Consider the following 16,282-nt stretch of genomic DNA (forward strand, 5'->3'; position numbering starts at 1 on the left):
AATAATAGGTCAAATTGTTTGACATTTTACTCCATAACTTTAAATCACATAGTCTTATGAGGAAACTTGATGATACTACAATGACATAAGCGGCTGGTTTAGGATTTCCAGAAAAAAATGATGTTGAAATAAAGAATAATACACCGAACAAAACAAAATCTCACTCAAAATCGAACAAAAATAAACGTGAACAATAAAAAAAAAATTTGTGGAAGTCCGCGAGAAAATGACACGGTGTTACTGAAAAGAAGCTTCATTGAAGCCATCCGTCATGTTAATTTAATTAAAATGTCAAGTTCTCAAACGGTTATAGGTGTAATGACAACGAAATGACTAAGTGTATTTACACGAAATAACAAACAAAACCAAATATAAAACCACCAACCTTCCAAATAGGCATCATCAACCTGAATCTCTACGCGACATGTAAATACCTTATGTCAGTAAAGCAGGTATAAGACTATCGAGAAATGGAAAATTCACAATTATCATAAGGCGTAGTGGCAAACTACCCACTTTGGTGACATTGTAAGATAATATCGCGGTAATCGTTTATGAAGTTTATGAAGATTAATACGACTGCCATGATCAATACCTGTTGTTATTCTTATGCAACACCTCATCGTTTTTTTTCTAAAACTAGAAGTCTTTATTTGTCATAATAAACTCTGTCATTAGCTCATCCAGCTTTTGTAGATAGAGCGTAGGTATTGTACCTGCTTTCATAATTGAATGATCGGAAGAGGCGACTTCATTTGAGATCTTACCATTTTAGTTCTTTCTAAATAACTTTCTTCTTCGTAATGTCTCACTCGACACTGCCCCTCTTTTGGTCGTTAATTTCAGCATTCGCCCCTGTGAGGAAGGCTTTGGGTTCTGTCCCCTGACCCGTAGTTGAGCGTTCACCCCTGTGAGGAAGGCTTTGGGTTCTGTCCCCTGACCCGTAGTTGAGCGTTCGCCCCTGTGAGGAAGGCTTTGAGTTATGTCCATGACCTTTAGTTGAGCGTTCCCCCTTTGAGGACGACTTTGAGTTCAGTCCCCGGTTCTTTAGTTGAGCGTTCGCATCTGTAATGAAGGTTTTGGGTTCTGTCCCCTGGCCCGTAGTTGAGCGTTCGCCCCTGTGAGGAAGGCTTTGAGTTCTGTCCCCTGACCTTTAGTTGAGCGTTCACCCCTGTGAGGAAGGCTTTGGGTTCTGTCCCCTGACCCGTAGTTGAGCGTTCGCCCCTGTGAGGAAGGCTTTGAGTTCTGTCCCCTGACCTTTAGTTGAGCGTTCACCCCTGTGAGGAAGGATTTGAGTTCTGTCCCCTGGCCTTTATTTGAGCGTTCGTCCCTGTGAGGAAGGCTTTGAGTTCTGTCCCCTGACCTTTAGTTGAGCGTTCGCCCCTGTGAGGAAGGCTTTGGGTTCTGTCCCTGGCCTTAAGTTGAGCGTTTGTTCCTATGAGGATGGCTCTCGTGTCTGACCCAGACCTTAAGTTGAGCGTTCGCCCCTGTGAGGAATTCGAAGGCTTTGAGTTATGTCCATGACATTTAGTTGAGCGTTCGCCCCTGTGAGGAAGGCTTTATGTTCTGTTCCCTGCTCGAAACATTCCCAAGTCTCTAAAATATGGTAGCTGCTACTCCTGCTTAACGCTCGTCATTTTGGGAGTGGAACGACTTATTTGGGCGTTCTGTTGAATGTCTTCGTCAGCGTCAGTATACTTCAGTGAGACAACACTATAGTTCCGCAAGGAGACAAAACACTAAAAATAACCACACACATGCAGCTCGCACACAGGGGAGGCAGCCCTTAAAAGACCATAGTTGTTAATAGGACGTTAAACAACACACAGGAGGGCGTTCCGAAATGACCTTAGCTGTGATAGGGCGTTAAACAGGAGGGCGTTCCGAAATGACCATAGCTGTGATAGGGCGTTAAACAGGAGGGCGTTCCGAAATGACCATAGCTGTGATAGGGCGTTAAACAGGGGAGGCAGTCCTTAAATGACCATAGCTGTTGATAAGATGTGACTATTAATCTATCAGCCATAAAAAAAAAATGCATGTGTTACAAAGACAAGTCAACCCTGATGGGGTCACAATTTGTTCTCATGGTCTTTTGGAACATTGTGTCAAAAACTGAAGATGTTGCAAAAAGGAAATTAAATTTATTCTCACAGTTCCATAATTTCATCCTGGCCTCGCTCGCACTACCTACTATAGACACGCGTATGAACATAGCGGCGTGGTTATTTTGTGCAATATGACTGATCCACGTGAGCTTTCTGTGTTCTCCTGAAGCTACTATTTTACGCATGTTTTACCGAAATTAACAGGTATCTAAACAAACTAAATGTCAAAATCAAGACCCAATAATAGCCATGATACATATTAACAATTGGTCAAGTTACTTCTGTTTAATTGCACCGGAATAGTGATTTATAGGTTTGTAAAATATCACTGGATTTCGCTATTTACAGGAATCTATTTATAAGTAGTGTGTGCTATCAAAGTAAGAATAATGGCCTTTTATCACAGAAATGACAGGTTTGTCTGTTATAAAGTGATTTGTCATAAGGGCTACACATATGTTGTATGAAGTATCGTGGAGATGCGCCTTTAATATAATAATGGTATTCTGCCGTTGCCTGCTATTGGAGCGCCATCTATAGGCTGACTTTGTAGTTCCCGATTGCTCGTTGGCTGGGGGAAACAGCAGTGGCGCGCGGTGTATTCCGTGCAGTCTAACCTCTTTGACAGCTGTGGCTCGAGTTGCCTGTCTAGAATATGAAAAGAACACCGCATGAGTGATATCAATAATTTCATATTGGCTGTATAAATATCGTTATAAATATTGTTAGAAGATGTGTAATTTACAAACGTAAAATCGGCCGTACCAGTTTTATTGCTACAGAGAATAGCAGGGTCGGTTTTATACTCGGAAAAACCGAGTAGAAAATATTACCATGGGATAATGTAGGTCACGTGATATGTAGGTCACATGATATGTTTCATGTGACCTTCAGCAAAACAGAACTAATCGGAAGGGCGGTTTTACTGTAATGGGGTAGAGTACGTCTAGGTCAATTCGGTTAATGATGTTACCAAGTGATGGATTTGTTTTAGCAACGATAGTTTCGTAAATCATATTCATTATCATTCAATACGGATACAAACAGTATCAGATATATGCAGGAATGTGATGTGAATAACTGAACATTCTTAAAACATTATTTAAAATCTTTGGGTAACAGGAAAATGATACCACTGTGTAAACTGTTATTATTATGCAAAATCTTGGAAGCGGGGGAAGTATTAGCGAAAAATGTATTCCATTAAATAAATTGAAATATGTATTCTATGAAATAAATTGGAAGATGCATTTCATTAAATAAATTCAAATATGTATTCCATTAAATCAATCAAAACATTTATTCCATCAAATCAATCAAAATATTTATTCCATTAAATCAATCAAAATATGTATTTCATTGAATCAATCAAAATATGTATTTCATTAAATCAATCAAAACATTTATTCCATTTAGTCAATCAAAATATGTATTTCATTAAATCAATCAAAATATGTATTTCATTAAATCAATCAAAATATGTATTCCATTTAGTCAATCAAAATATGTATTTCATTAAATCAATCAAAATATGTATTTCATTAAATCAATCAAAATATGTATTCCATTTAGTCAATCAAAATATGTATTTCATTAAATCAATCAAAATATGTATTTCATTAAATTAATTCAAATATGTATTCCATTAAATCAATCAAAACATTTTTTCTATTAAATCTATTAAAATATGTATTTTATTAAATCAATCAAAATATGTATTCCATTTAGTCAATCAAAATATGTATTTCATTAAATCAATCAAAATATGTATTTCATTAAATCAATCAAAATATGTATTCCATTTAGTCAATCAAAATATGTATTTCATTAAATCAATCAAAGTATGTATTTCATTAAATCAATCAAAATATGTATTCCATTTAGTCAATCAAAATATGTATTTCATTAAATCAATCAAAATATTTATTTCATTAAATCAATCAAAATATGTATTCCATTTAGTCAATCAAAATATGTATTTCATTAAATCAATCAAAATATTTATTTCATTAAATCAATCAAAATATGTATTTCATTAAATCAATCAAAACATTTATGCGATTAAATCAATCAAAATATGTATTCCATTAAATCAATCAAAATATGTATTTCATTAAATCAATCAAAACATTTATGCCATTAAATCAATCAAAATATGTATTCCATTAAATTGATTAAGATATGTATTCCATTAAATTGATTAAGATATGCATTCCCACGTAGATTGTTGAAAAACAAGAAAAGATCCTATAATACTGAAAGGAAATAACACTTTACCAACAACACCCTACAACACAATATAAGATAATGCACAGGTAATGTCGCGTTCTGGAAATGAGAACCGAGATAGTGACAATGGTATTTACTAGTATTCTGGTGTTTTGTGATATAAAAACACACTCTTATATAAGTATATAATCTATCATTCTATCATTACTTTAACGGCAATGTTTGTTAACCAACTAAAGATTACGGTAGATTCAAAATGGACGCCATTTAGTATTCTTTTCATTCTTATACAAATATTCGCGAATTAACACGAAAATAAATCTCACGCGAAATATAAGTGATTTACAGTATAAAACGCATGCAAATTAGCTATCACGGTTTAACTCTCACAATCATCTGATCCCGTTCTACTCTGGCGTCAGGTTTATAGACATGTAACGTCATGTCGAGTGGCTAAGCTTAAAAGACAGTAGAGGCTCCCTGTTAAATGTCATCAACATCTTCTGATATTCTCGGTACCTAAAATTCGCTGTTGGATGTCATCAACATCTTCTGATATTCTCGGTATTGTCCAAATTATCCGATGACCGATTCCTTATATGGAATTAATGTGTATGAAAACCCGTCTTTGTGTTCAATCCTGGTTAGTATTAACAAACTAAATCTCAGATCGCTATTTCAAACCATGCGGTATTTTCCGCATGTGATTTTCTAGACCCTTGTAACCATTAGGGGGATTCCTAAAGGATCTTTCCCACTCTAATATGATAGACACATGTGACAATTATGCTGTTTTTGTTGGATTTATCCAGTAGTCATTAGCCTCTACATATCTTTGCTTTCATAAGTATTACACATACAAGTTTTATTACAGAATTGTTGGTGATACAATTTCGTATATAGTTATTCTACCTAATTCCCCTACTATTTATATTAACTTTAGAGAAAGGATATGCTCAGTGACTCGTGGATACTTCTCCCCATGTCCATAAAAGTTCTTTCTCCTGACAGGATGTTATAACGTTTACTAAGTGGTGGTGCACCACACCTCACCCCTGTCTGTGTATGACGGCTACAGAGACTCCCCTAAGACGGTTGCCCGGATGTACGACCGTACCACACGGTCTGTATACACACAGCAGTACTGTAATGGCCTAACTGAAAACCACACGGTCCCGTCGATAAAAGCTAACACAAGCAAACGTTTGTATTAATCATGTATTTCAGACAGAATATGAGGCTTTACCCGCCGTTTGATTCGAGTTCATCAAACACCCACCACACGATGCGACGAGCTTTTATCAATTTTTTACATTACATTATAAGATTGTTTAATCAAAGCGCGTGAACCTGTGCGAACGTTTACTGACTGAGAGTTGGGTGTTTGTACATCAACTTTGATCTTCCACCAGAAACATTTTATATAGCTTTTGCGTAATTTTCGTGCTCAGTGAAGAAAACACAATTATTCCTATTATCCTGTTGTTACAAGTATGTCTCATTATAAGTCACGTGATCTCAGGACCAGATCAAACATTTTGATGACTTTGAGGTGGTGTCTGCGCGCGTCGTTGAATCTCTGATGTCGTCTGCTATCTATGCAAATTAAAGCGCTTTTATGACTATGTGTATTGTATTTTAAAGCGTTTGCTTGACTTTGTATCCGGTCAAATCATTTTGATAATTGCCGATCTCGCAGCGCGGCTGCTGCCTAATGCATAGATACATGTATATACTATACGCATATACACTGTAGCTTTGATGTCGTGTGTTTATAAATAGATTTTTATTGGATTTTATCAATACATCGTTATGTACGGCGAGTGGTATGGCAGTCATGAGTCAGTCGAGAATACTTCAAGCAATTACAGGAAAAATCAAAGTCCAGTCGTGTTGAAATGATCAAAGAATGGTCGTGCTGTTAATATGGATGGCGATAACAGATATCAAGAGATCTGTCGACAGACATGTTTACCAAACATAGGCAGACAGCTCGTGGTCACGTGCAGCATGACAGTTAAGACCTGGTTAGCTCAAATTTATTTTGTGAAGTAGAACAAAAGGATATGTAATTTAACCGAACCGTGTAAAAGACATTCAAACAGATGTCAAGCAATGACCTTTAATTCATCAGTAGACAAATAAAAACTGTTGACAACTTGATTATTAACACTCATTTAATTAGTCGTAATAAGCTGAAACCTATCAATCAAGTATTTTATCTGGTATTATATATAGCTAAAATACGTTGTTCACAGAGAGATATTTTTGGGCTATACCAAATACGATGGTAAAATATTTGGTGTTGTCATGCATTGTATTTCTGTAATAAAACACGCATGCCACATTGACCGGCCGATCATTTACACTTCTAAACGAAACACCCTTAATTAACCCCAGAGAATGAACAAATAAACGGCCTAATCGCTTCTCATTAACTCGCTTAGGATTAAAGAGACGTCTTGGTAGTATTGAACTGATGACAGAACACATGACTCTCGGGAACGTGTGACAAACATCCATGTCTAAAATAGATTTGTTCAGCATCAGTATCTGTACGAGATATGAGGTTTTAATTTCCCTGGTGTATCTGTTATTCTTCCTTGGAAAACATAATTTATTTTAACATTATTAGTTTAATTTATTTATTGTCATCATCATGTACGTCACGCTTAAACTCGTAAGAAACTTCTTACTAAAGTACTCAGTAGCCCAAATGATCTATTTAATGATCCCCAACCAATGTAGATGGCGCTCTCTCCTTATGTTTCTGACGTCAGTTAGATCTAGATGTTGACGGGTTTCACCACTGACGAAACAGCTGAATTGTGTCCCTAACATCACTGACGAGTCCTAAAAGAACTAAACAGCTGTATTATGTCCCTAGCATCACTGACGAGACCGAGAAGGACAAAACAGTTGTATGATGTCCCAAACATCACTGACGAGTCCTTAGAAAGACGAAGCAGATGTATAATGTCCATAACATTACTAGCAGGCCGAAGAAGGACAAAACAGCTGTATGATGTCCAAAAAAATCACTAACAAGTCCAAGAAAGTCGAAGCAGCTGTATAATGTCCCAAACATCATAAACAAGTCCTAGAAGGACGAAACAGCTGTATGATGTCCCTAACATCACTAACAAGTCCTAGAAGGACGAAACAGCTGTATGATGTCCCTAACATCACTAACAAGTCCTAGAAGGACGAAACAGCTGTATGATGTCCCTGACATCACTAACAAGTCCTAAAAGGACGAAACAGCAGTATGATGTCCCTACTATATCACTGGTATATATATGTATATATATATATAGTAGAGATTGGTGTTAATACTAGGTTGTAACGCATAACTCTCTACTAAATGGTTAGTAGACAGAACTCTAGCTGTTGTGGGGTAAATCAAAACAATTAAACACACAAACCATATATCATTATGTAAATGACAAACTTATTGCACGTTTCGTGTATCATAAATCATGCAGTACTCAATGTTCGTATGCAAGGTTCGAAATAAAATGTTCAGGTTCAAAACGTTTCTGTGAATCAGATTATGAAGCCAGCCAGGCGTACTTCTATACATGTTTTTTACAGAAAAAAAGAAATGTAGTAATTTATGTAACTAGTTCATATATTATCTTACAATGTTAAATACAATCTGTTAACTCGTACATAAAGGTTAACAGATATGGTGATAGAGGGTTTCTGAAGTCGTCTGTGTAAAGATACTAGACATTTTGACTTCTGCCTACGTTTGTTACAATAGCTGTTTATGACATCATCCTTATAATTGTAATGGGCCACAGATTTACATAAATTATGTACAATAAACTAGAAAAGACTAGACGAGGAAAACGTGCTGTGAAATGAAAATGCACAATAAACACAGTCAAGTTAAAGTCACCTATCAATATCTGTTAAAGTATTAACTACAATATATACCGAATTATAAATATAAAATTACTCAACTGTTTCGTCGGTCTAGGACACGACAGTAATGTTAGGGACATCATACAGCTGTTTCGTCCTTCTAGGACACGGCAGTAATGTTAGGGACATCATACAGCTGTTCCGTCGTTTTAGGACACGTCAGTAATGTTAGGGACATCGTACTCTGTTTCGTCCTTCTAGGACACATAATACAGCTGTTTCATCCTTTTAGGAGTCATCAGTAATGTTAGGGACATCATGCAGCTGTTTCGTCCTTCTAGGACACGGCAGTAATGTTAGGGACATCATACAGCTGTTCCGTCGTTTTAGGACACGTCAGTAATGTTAGGGACATCGTACTCTGTTTCGTCCTTCTAGGACACATAATACAGCTGTTTCATCCTTTTAGGAGTCATCAGTAATGTTAGGGACATCATGCAGCTGTTTCGTCCTTCTAGGACACGGCAGTAATGTTAGGGACATCATACAGATGTTTCGTCGTTCTAGGAGTCATCAGTAATGTTAGGGACATCATACAGCTGTTTCGTCCTTCTAGGACACGGCAGTAATGTTAGGGACATCATACAGCTGTTCCGTCCTTCTAGGACACGGCAGTAATGTTAGGGACATCATACAGATGTTTCGTCGTTCTAGGAGTCATCAGTAATGTTAGGGACATCATACAGATGTTTCGTCCTTCTAGGACTCGTGAGTGATGCTAGTGACATCATACAGCTGTTTCGTCCTTCTAGGACACGTCAGTAATGTTTGGGACACCAAGCAGCTGTTTCCACCTTGCAAGACTCGTCAGTAATGTTAGGGACATCATATAGCTGCTCGTCCTTCTAGGATTCGTCCGTGATTTCAGGGACATAATACAGCTGTCTCGTCTTTTGATGACTTGCTAGTGACTCTAGGGGCAAAGAGGGGGAATTCCAGAAAGGAAGTGGGGGAATCTACAACAGACCAAAACAAATGTAAAACACAGGAAAGGGAGTATATAAACCCCATACAATATTGGCTTCTTAATGTTGGAAAGAACTATAAATATGAAATACGTGTATATAATCTTAAAACATGAACATGACATTAAAGATAACTACTCTATCAAGGTTATTGGAAGTTATCTAACCTCTACATCAATAGAAATCATCATGCCCTAGTTATGGCAAGGCTTTGGAAGTTAGATGACCTCTATTTCTATATATAGAAATCCTCATGTCCTAATTATGTAGAGGTATTGGAAGTTATCTAAACTCTATATCTATAGAAATCCGTATGTCTTAATTATGTAGATGTTTTGGAAGTTAAATGACCTCTATATCTATAGAAATCGTTATGCCCTAATTATGTAGAGGTATTGGAAGTTAGATGACCTCTATATCTATAGAAATCCTATGTCCTAATTATGTAGATGTTTTTGAAGTTAAATGACCTCTATATCTATAGAAATCCGTATGTCTTAATTATGTAGAGGTATTGGAAGTTAGATGACCTCTATATCTATAGAAATCCTTTGTCCTAATTATGTAGATGTTTTTGAAGTTAAATGACCTCTATATCTATAGAAATCCGTATGTCTTAATTATGTAGATGTTTTGGAAGTTATCTAACCTCTACATCAATATAAATCCCCATGCCCTAGTTATGGCAAGGCTTTGGAAGTTAAATGACCTCGACATCAATAGAAATCCTCATGCCCTAATTATGTAGAGGTATTGGACGTTATCTAACCTCGACATCTATGTCCTAGTTATGTTAAGGTTTTGGGATTCATCTAACCTCTACAACTATAGAAATCAAACTGAAAAGAAGAAAAATCTTCGAATTCAGTAAAATAGATGAAGAATATGTTACTACTAGATATATTATATGAAAGTATATATCTGTAGTTTTCTAATCAGAGAGATTCTGTGTCATCAGTTTATCTGGACTTTTACCAAAATCTAATTAAAGAAATATTCATATAAATCAGAGAAAAGTCAATATAACGCTCCCTTTCCAGACTTAACTGTATGTGTCGCTTTAAACATTGTGATTTAAAACTTATAATATCCTGCCTCTTGTCACGCTTAATAAAACACAAGGTATTCCGAATCGCCCATAAATACAATTACCTTTGGAGTGTTTCGGCTTGCTTGATTCTCTAGCCATGGTTTACAACTTAGCGCCGAAGTTGAATCGCTTTAGCATACGAGTTTAAAGTCATTTCTATAAATCTCTAATACAGACCCAAAAAACAGGAAAGAGAGGGGGGTTAACGGTTCATGTTCTCCTAACATGATGTGTTCATATGTTGCGGCACTTTCTGCTGTAGTATACGACCCATCATTAAAAGGAATATCCTTCTTGTCTACTGTATATAACGATTAAAGAGGAACGTGCTGGTCCTATAAGTTAGATAACACTTTCCCCGGCGTCTTGTGTTCAGGTCTAACATCATTTGGTGTGTGAATTCATGTATTTACAAAATAGAAATGATTTTTATCATGTAAACAATATCATTACTGGTCGTCTGGTCATTCCAGAACAAGGACAAATGTTTTAACACGCTATACATGTATATGTTATGTACATTAAGATTTATTCCGTTCCTCTTTTGTTCTGTAATAAAACTGTTCTGAAACTAATCATACATATGTTACCTCTTGTTACACACGTTAGTTTGTCAGAGCGATACCAATAAAACCTTACAACACGTTATTGTACCTTCAACTGAGATGATCATTAGAAAACAAAATACATTTTTAAGATATTGAACAGAAATCCAAACTGCCGGTATATAGTGAACGCTTTATTAGTGGAGTGTGTCTAAAACACGGAATATCTATGCGGAAGGTACTTTTAAGAAGTACAAATCTATATAAAAAGAAAACATACAGACACTGTAATGAAGTAAGCACCTTTAATTCTACAAATTCCTGGCTCACGTTTGTTGGCTCTATTTACTACACTTTTGGGTTTAACTCTTTCTTTTTTTTCTCACTACTCTATCTTTCTTTGCTTTATTTACTTTCTGTAGGTGTCTCCTTGACACGCGTCCTCATATGACTGGCTGTTGGAAGGGCGTTAAACCCCTAAAAAACAAAACAAAATATTGATACAGCATATTAATTAGCCTTTCACTAGACCCTGCCATAAAACTATTGAAGGTGAAAGGCTAGTGTATTACCACTGTGGCGAACGACCACCAAATGTATGTCTGTACATAAACTTGTGCAAGCACTTCACTTTTAGCGCGCAATAGTAGACAAATGTTACCGTTATTTAGAAATGAATGTCCTCGGCAGGCAATAATTGAGAGTTCCATTGGTTGATGTGACGGGTGGAAGTAGACTTTGGGAATAAATCTTCTGTTTTCCAATATTAAAAACAAACATTTTATATATTTCAGACGTGATATTCGACCTTTACACTACGAGGCCACAGTCAAACCGCCGAGGGGACGAATACCCAACACAAACGGAAGAAGAAGCGTTTGACGTCATTCCGGTTTACTGTACGATTCTGGCTTCAGTGATAGTTGGTCTTCTATTCTATGTTATGTACAAGCATTACTCACGCATTCGTGACAAGAAGCGACACAAAGGTCATGACCTCCACGACGACGTGGAATACTCTAAGACTTCCGGTGCAGATAGTGGGGTGTTCGAGGACACAGATCATCACGGGTATAGACCATGTAAGGAAATCGGCCACCACTGTAAATGTGAGTTGTTAGATTATGTTTTGTATATACTAGATGATTCAGATACAGTAATACCTAATCAAGTACGAAATAGTCGTCAAAACATTCATGTACACTAGGTAATGATTATCATAATGTAGTTTGTACGGGTGGGAACATGCTGATACTGTTATCAATTAATACATAGAGATGGTGAAATCCACGATGCAATATTTAGTTTCAAACCTTTTATTGAAATAAAAAGCTAGTGATCGTTATATTAAGATTAACGCTTTAACCATTGTTCTTATAACAAGACAACTAAGTCAAAATTATGTTTTAGTTTCAAAATTATGTTTTAGTTTTTGGAAAGCATTTTTGTATGTTTTATGATATTCATTTTATAGAAAGACTTACATCAATTTTCTGATACCTTTTCTATGATTGCAATCATCTAAGCATTCTATTATTCGACGGAACTTTTTTCGTAATAATTATAATTTATCTTTCCTGCATTCTATATGCGAATTTCACCTACAGATATTTCAGATATCAGTGTTCACCAAAAGAAAGAACATGCCACGTGATTATTTATAGGGGTTAGTTCGGCTAATCTCGGCTGATTCCGGCAACCTCGTTGGCACGGAATCTGCCGAGATGTGACGAATGGGGTTTTGGCTTCAATTACTTTTTCACTCAAGCAGTAGATAAACTAATACAGCACGTGTCTGCAATTGAATTTGAATTTGATAATATATTGGTACTCATTGCTTTTTAATGACATACTATCAATACATGATCTTGTTTTAATGATGACAAACATCATATTTGTTTTATTCTTCCCTACAGACAATCAACTCACAAGGATACGAGACTTACCGCAGTCGAAGAAAAAAGAAATAGAAAAACACTTAGCAGTCAAACGGGCAGGAGCCGAGCGATTGGTCGAGGACTGGACAATTCTAGCGCGAGAATTAGGTAATGTATTTTCCTCATTTCTGCCTTAAGTACTGTTGTAACTGTCAATAAGTTAATGCCGACATTACAAACGATGTATTGGCTCGACACTGGATGATATGAAAATTAAGTTTTATGATTAAATTCATTGACGATGAGATGAGAAACTTTGACTTCTTGTTGTTTTCGTTGTTAAAATATTACATAAATTTTCAAATCAATTAACTCACAAAACGGTTTCACGTCATCAGGTAAGATATAAGATATGAAATTAAGATATACGATATAAAATTAAGATTTAAGATATAAAATATAAGAACTAGTCAGACATTAGCAGACCTGTTATTAAATGGATGTGATCATTACTATCTTACACGGGACGGTTAAGTATTAATGCTCATTTTCCCACGTTGGAAATTCTCTTTAACTGTATACATAGTCGGTTATAGTGCCGGCCGAGTAACCTCAGGTGAAGATCTGAGGTGCATGGTTAGATGCTCCATATCCGTGTCGGTTTGTGTTTCTCGGGAAGCTGAGAAATGGGCCGATCTGTGCTGTCGTGGTCGTGTCTTTGGGCAAGATACTTGACCTTAATTGCACTGGATGGCATGCGACAGGCATCCCTTATGTTGTTCAGTGAGGAAGTCACCAACTTCTGCAAGGAGACCCTGCCACAAAATGACCATGACTGTTGACGGGGTGATTAGCATAGAAAACAAACAAAAAACCGATAATCTTTAACTGTAGAGAAAATGGTTTGTTAGTTCAGTGTGATTTGTAGCAAATTTAGTCCTAAGGTTTTCGTCGTTTCTCCATGACAGAGATTTTCGTTGTTGATTATTTTCTTATGGTAGATGGTAGAATAAAACTATTCAAATATCTTTTGGATGCCAACGATCATAACATTTATGAAAACAAATAATTACTGATCAAGATGGTTTTATTTATATTATCTAATGTTCTAATAATAGCTATAGCCATTTAAGGACGGCTTGTCCTGTGTGGGTAAGGTTTGGTTTGTATAATTTAACATCCTATCGACAGCAATGGTCATTAATGCATGTAGTGTGGTGAATGTACGTATGTATTGGGAAGGATGTATTATGTTCGTGTTCGGCTCCTTGTGGTAGCGTGAAACTGACGCCATCTTTATAGCGTTACCTCACTGAAACACATACTGCCGAAGACACCAAAAGGACACCTCACCCGGTCACGTTATACTGACAACGAACCAGTCGCCCAACTTCCTTGAGCGTTAGTTATTGATAACGAGCCAATACCATTGGTTAAAATGTGTGTTTCATCTTTACAGGTTACAACTGTAAGAAGATCGACAAAATAGCTAATAAAAATAAAGACACATTGTCCACCGTGCAATATCTTCTCAGTGATTGGTCGAAAAGCCGAACAGCCACCGTGGGAGTATTCATAAAGGCCCTCATTGACATTGGCAGGCCGGATGTTGTAAAACTACTTCAAAACGACGGCAAATCTGAAACGTTTGTTCAGATGGTGTGACACAGGGCATACGTGTTGTTAATTTAATGCAGACATTCTATTGAAATGATTAATATTGTATATGAACGATTTACGTCGAAACGTAATCAAAATTAATGTTAAGATTTGTCTATCATTGGACACTACAGGACTATCACAATCGCTACAGATAAATATTCTTTATATTTTAAGATAAAGACAGTTTATTACTTAACAGAATTAAACGATAATAATAGTTACTGAAGTTGTTAATAATTTAAACGTCGCGTTTGTTAATATTTCTATTGCAATTTATTGTTCTGAATCCACTTGATATATGTATTGTTTTGAAATCCGAATTTGTTTATCATTTCATAGCGGGGATAGGAACCAAATCGTCTGATAATTGTATCTTATTTTATTACATTTTTACCCGTGAAATATCGATTTATTTTTCATCATATAAAAGTGATATTTTTCAATGGTAAAAAATGTCATTTTTTAAATGAGTGAAAAATATCACTTTTTCTTAGTTGACCAATCAAAACACTGCTTACAAACGACAATGGGGGAGTTAAAAGCAACCCGGTATATTTTGCTATGAAATGTTGCAAACAGTATATCTAACAGTATCTTCAGTAATACCAAATATGTTTAACTCGCGTTGCTAATATTTTGATATTACTGAAGACACTGTTAGATATCCTCTTGATCTTATCTTTCCACAAGTTTTATCGAGGAATGTTGATTATCTTTACACGATCTCTAGGTAGTAGTCTTTCATCTTTAATCTGTCCAGTGTCAAGCACATAACAATCCGAACTACAGCTCAGATACTTATTTTTTTTGTCACTCTTTTACTTCTTATTGTCCCAAAACATTATTCTGTTTATACTGCAAGTCCCAATGATATTGTCCCCAAACATTATTCTGTTTATACTGAGAGTCCCAATGATATTGTCCCCAAACACTATTATATTTGTACCGAGAGTCCCAATGATATATCTGCTCTCCCGAACATGTTAATAGTCCAATATAGTTCGAATAATATTGTCCAAAAAGGAGAGTCCCAACGATATTGTCCAAAAACACTATTCTATTATATACTGTGAGTCCTAACGATATCGTCCAAAAACACTATTCTGTTTATTTGAGAATCCCAATGGTATATCTGCTCGATAAAGTTGTTGTTAGTCCCAGCCATATTCTACGCCAAGTTATGAACTGTCCTATACGTTTTTGGACATTGCGTTAACATTAATAGTCCCACAACAATCGGTCCCAAGTTGTAATAGTCCCACTTGCTAGACAATGTGTTTGTGTGTTCTGTACCAATGGCCGATATATCAGTAGTCGTGGAAATGCTCTTCAAACAACTTTTGTGTCCTGTAATGATAACTTTAATTAAGGATTGAATAATGTTATGTTGAGGTGTATGGGGGTATAAACCTCAATAGGTCTTGAGACAAATTTATTATGAACTGCGAAGAAGCAGTTCATAATAAATTTGTCTCAAGACCTATTGAGGTTTATACCCCCATACACCTCAACATAACTTTATTCAATCCTTATATTTATATTTTTTTGATATTTTGTACAATATTTTGTCTTTGACAAATAGGGACTTGTGCAAGTCTACCACAGAACTTACCGAAATGTACGTCATCACTTTTCGTTTACATATGGTTAATACTTTCAGGATTTCTTTCGCGAACAAACTTAATAGCGAATTAAAACAAATATTAGTTTTAAAGGAATTTATTCCATATAAATATGATCACTTTTGAAAAGGAATTAGAAAAATATAGTCCAAGCTCGACAAATGTATTCCTACGCCGGACTTGATATAGTTCATTGGAAAATGACTCGAGTTAACTGTGGTAGGTTCATTGAGTCTGAATTGAGTGGAAATATA

General features: G+C 35.9%; 1 protein-coding gene across 1 annotated transcript in view; it reads left to right on the forward strand.

The window, feature by feature from the left end:
* The window catches only part of LOC117318183 (tumor necrosis factor receptor superfamily member 16-like), a 48,184-nt gene extending 33,312 nt beyond the window's left edge, over window positions 1-14,872 (forward strand). Inside the window, exons 3-5 of the mRNA XM_033873212.1 lie at window positions 11,662-11,976; window positions 12,784-12,912; window positions 14,204-14,872. Of these exons, the coding sequence (XP_033729103.1) occupies window positions 11,662-11,976; window positions 12,784-12,912; window positions 14,204-14,409 (650 nt within the window). The 3' untranslated portion in view covers window positions 14,410-14,872. The remainder of the gene's footprint in view (window positions 1-11,661; window positions 11,977-12,783; window positions 12,913-14,203) is intronic.
* Window positions 14,873-16,282: the final 1,410 nt, after the last annotated feature.

Source organism: Pecten maximus, chromosome 19 (genome assembly GCF_902652985.1).
Source record: "Pecten maximus chromosome 19, xPecMax1.1, whole genome shotgun sequence".
Taxonomy (NCBI): Eukaryota; Metazoa; Mollusca; class Bivalvia; order Pectinida; family Pectinidae; genus Pecten; species Pecten maximus.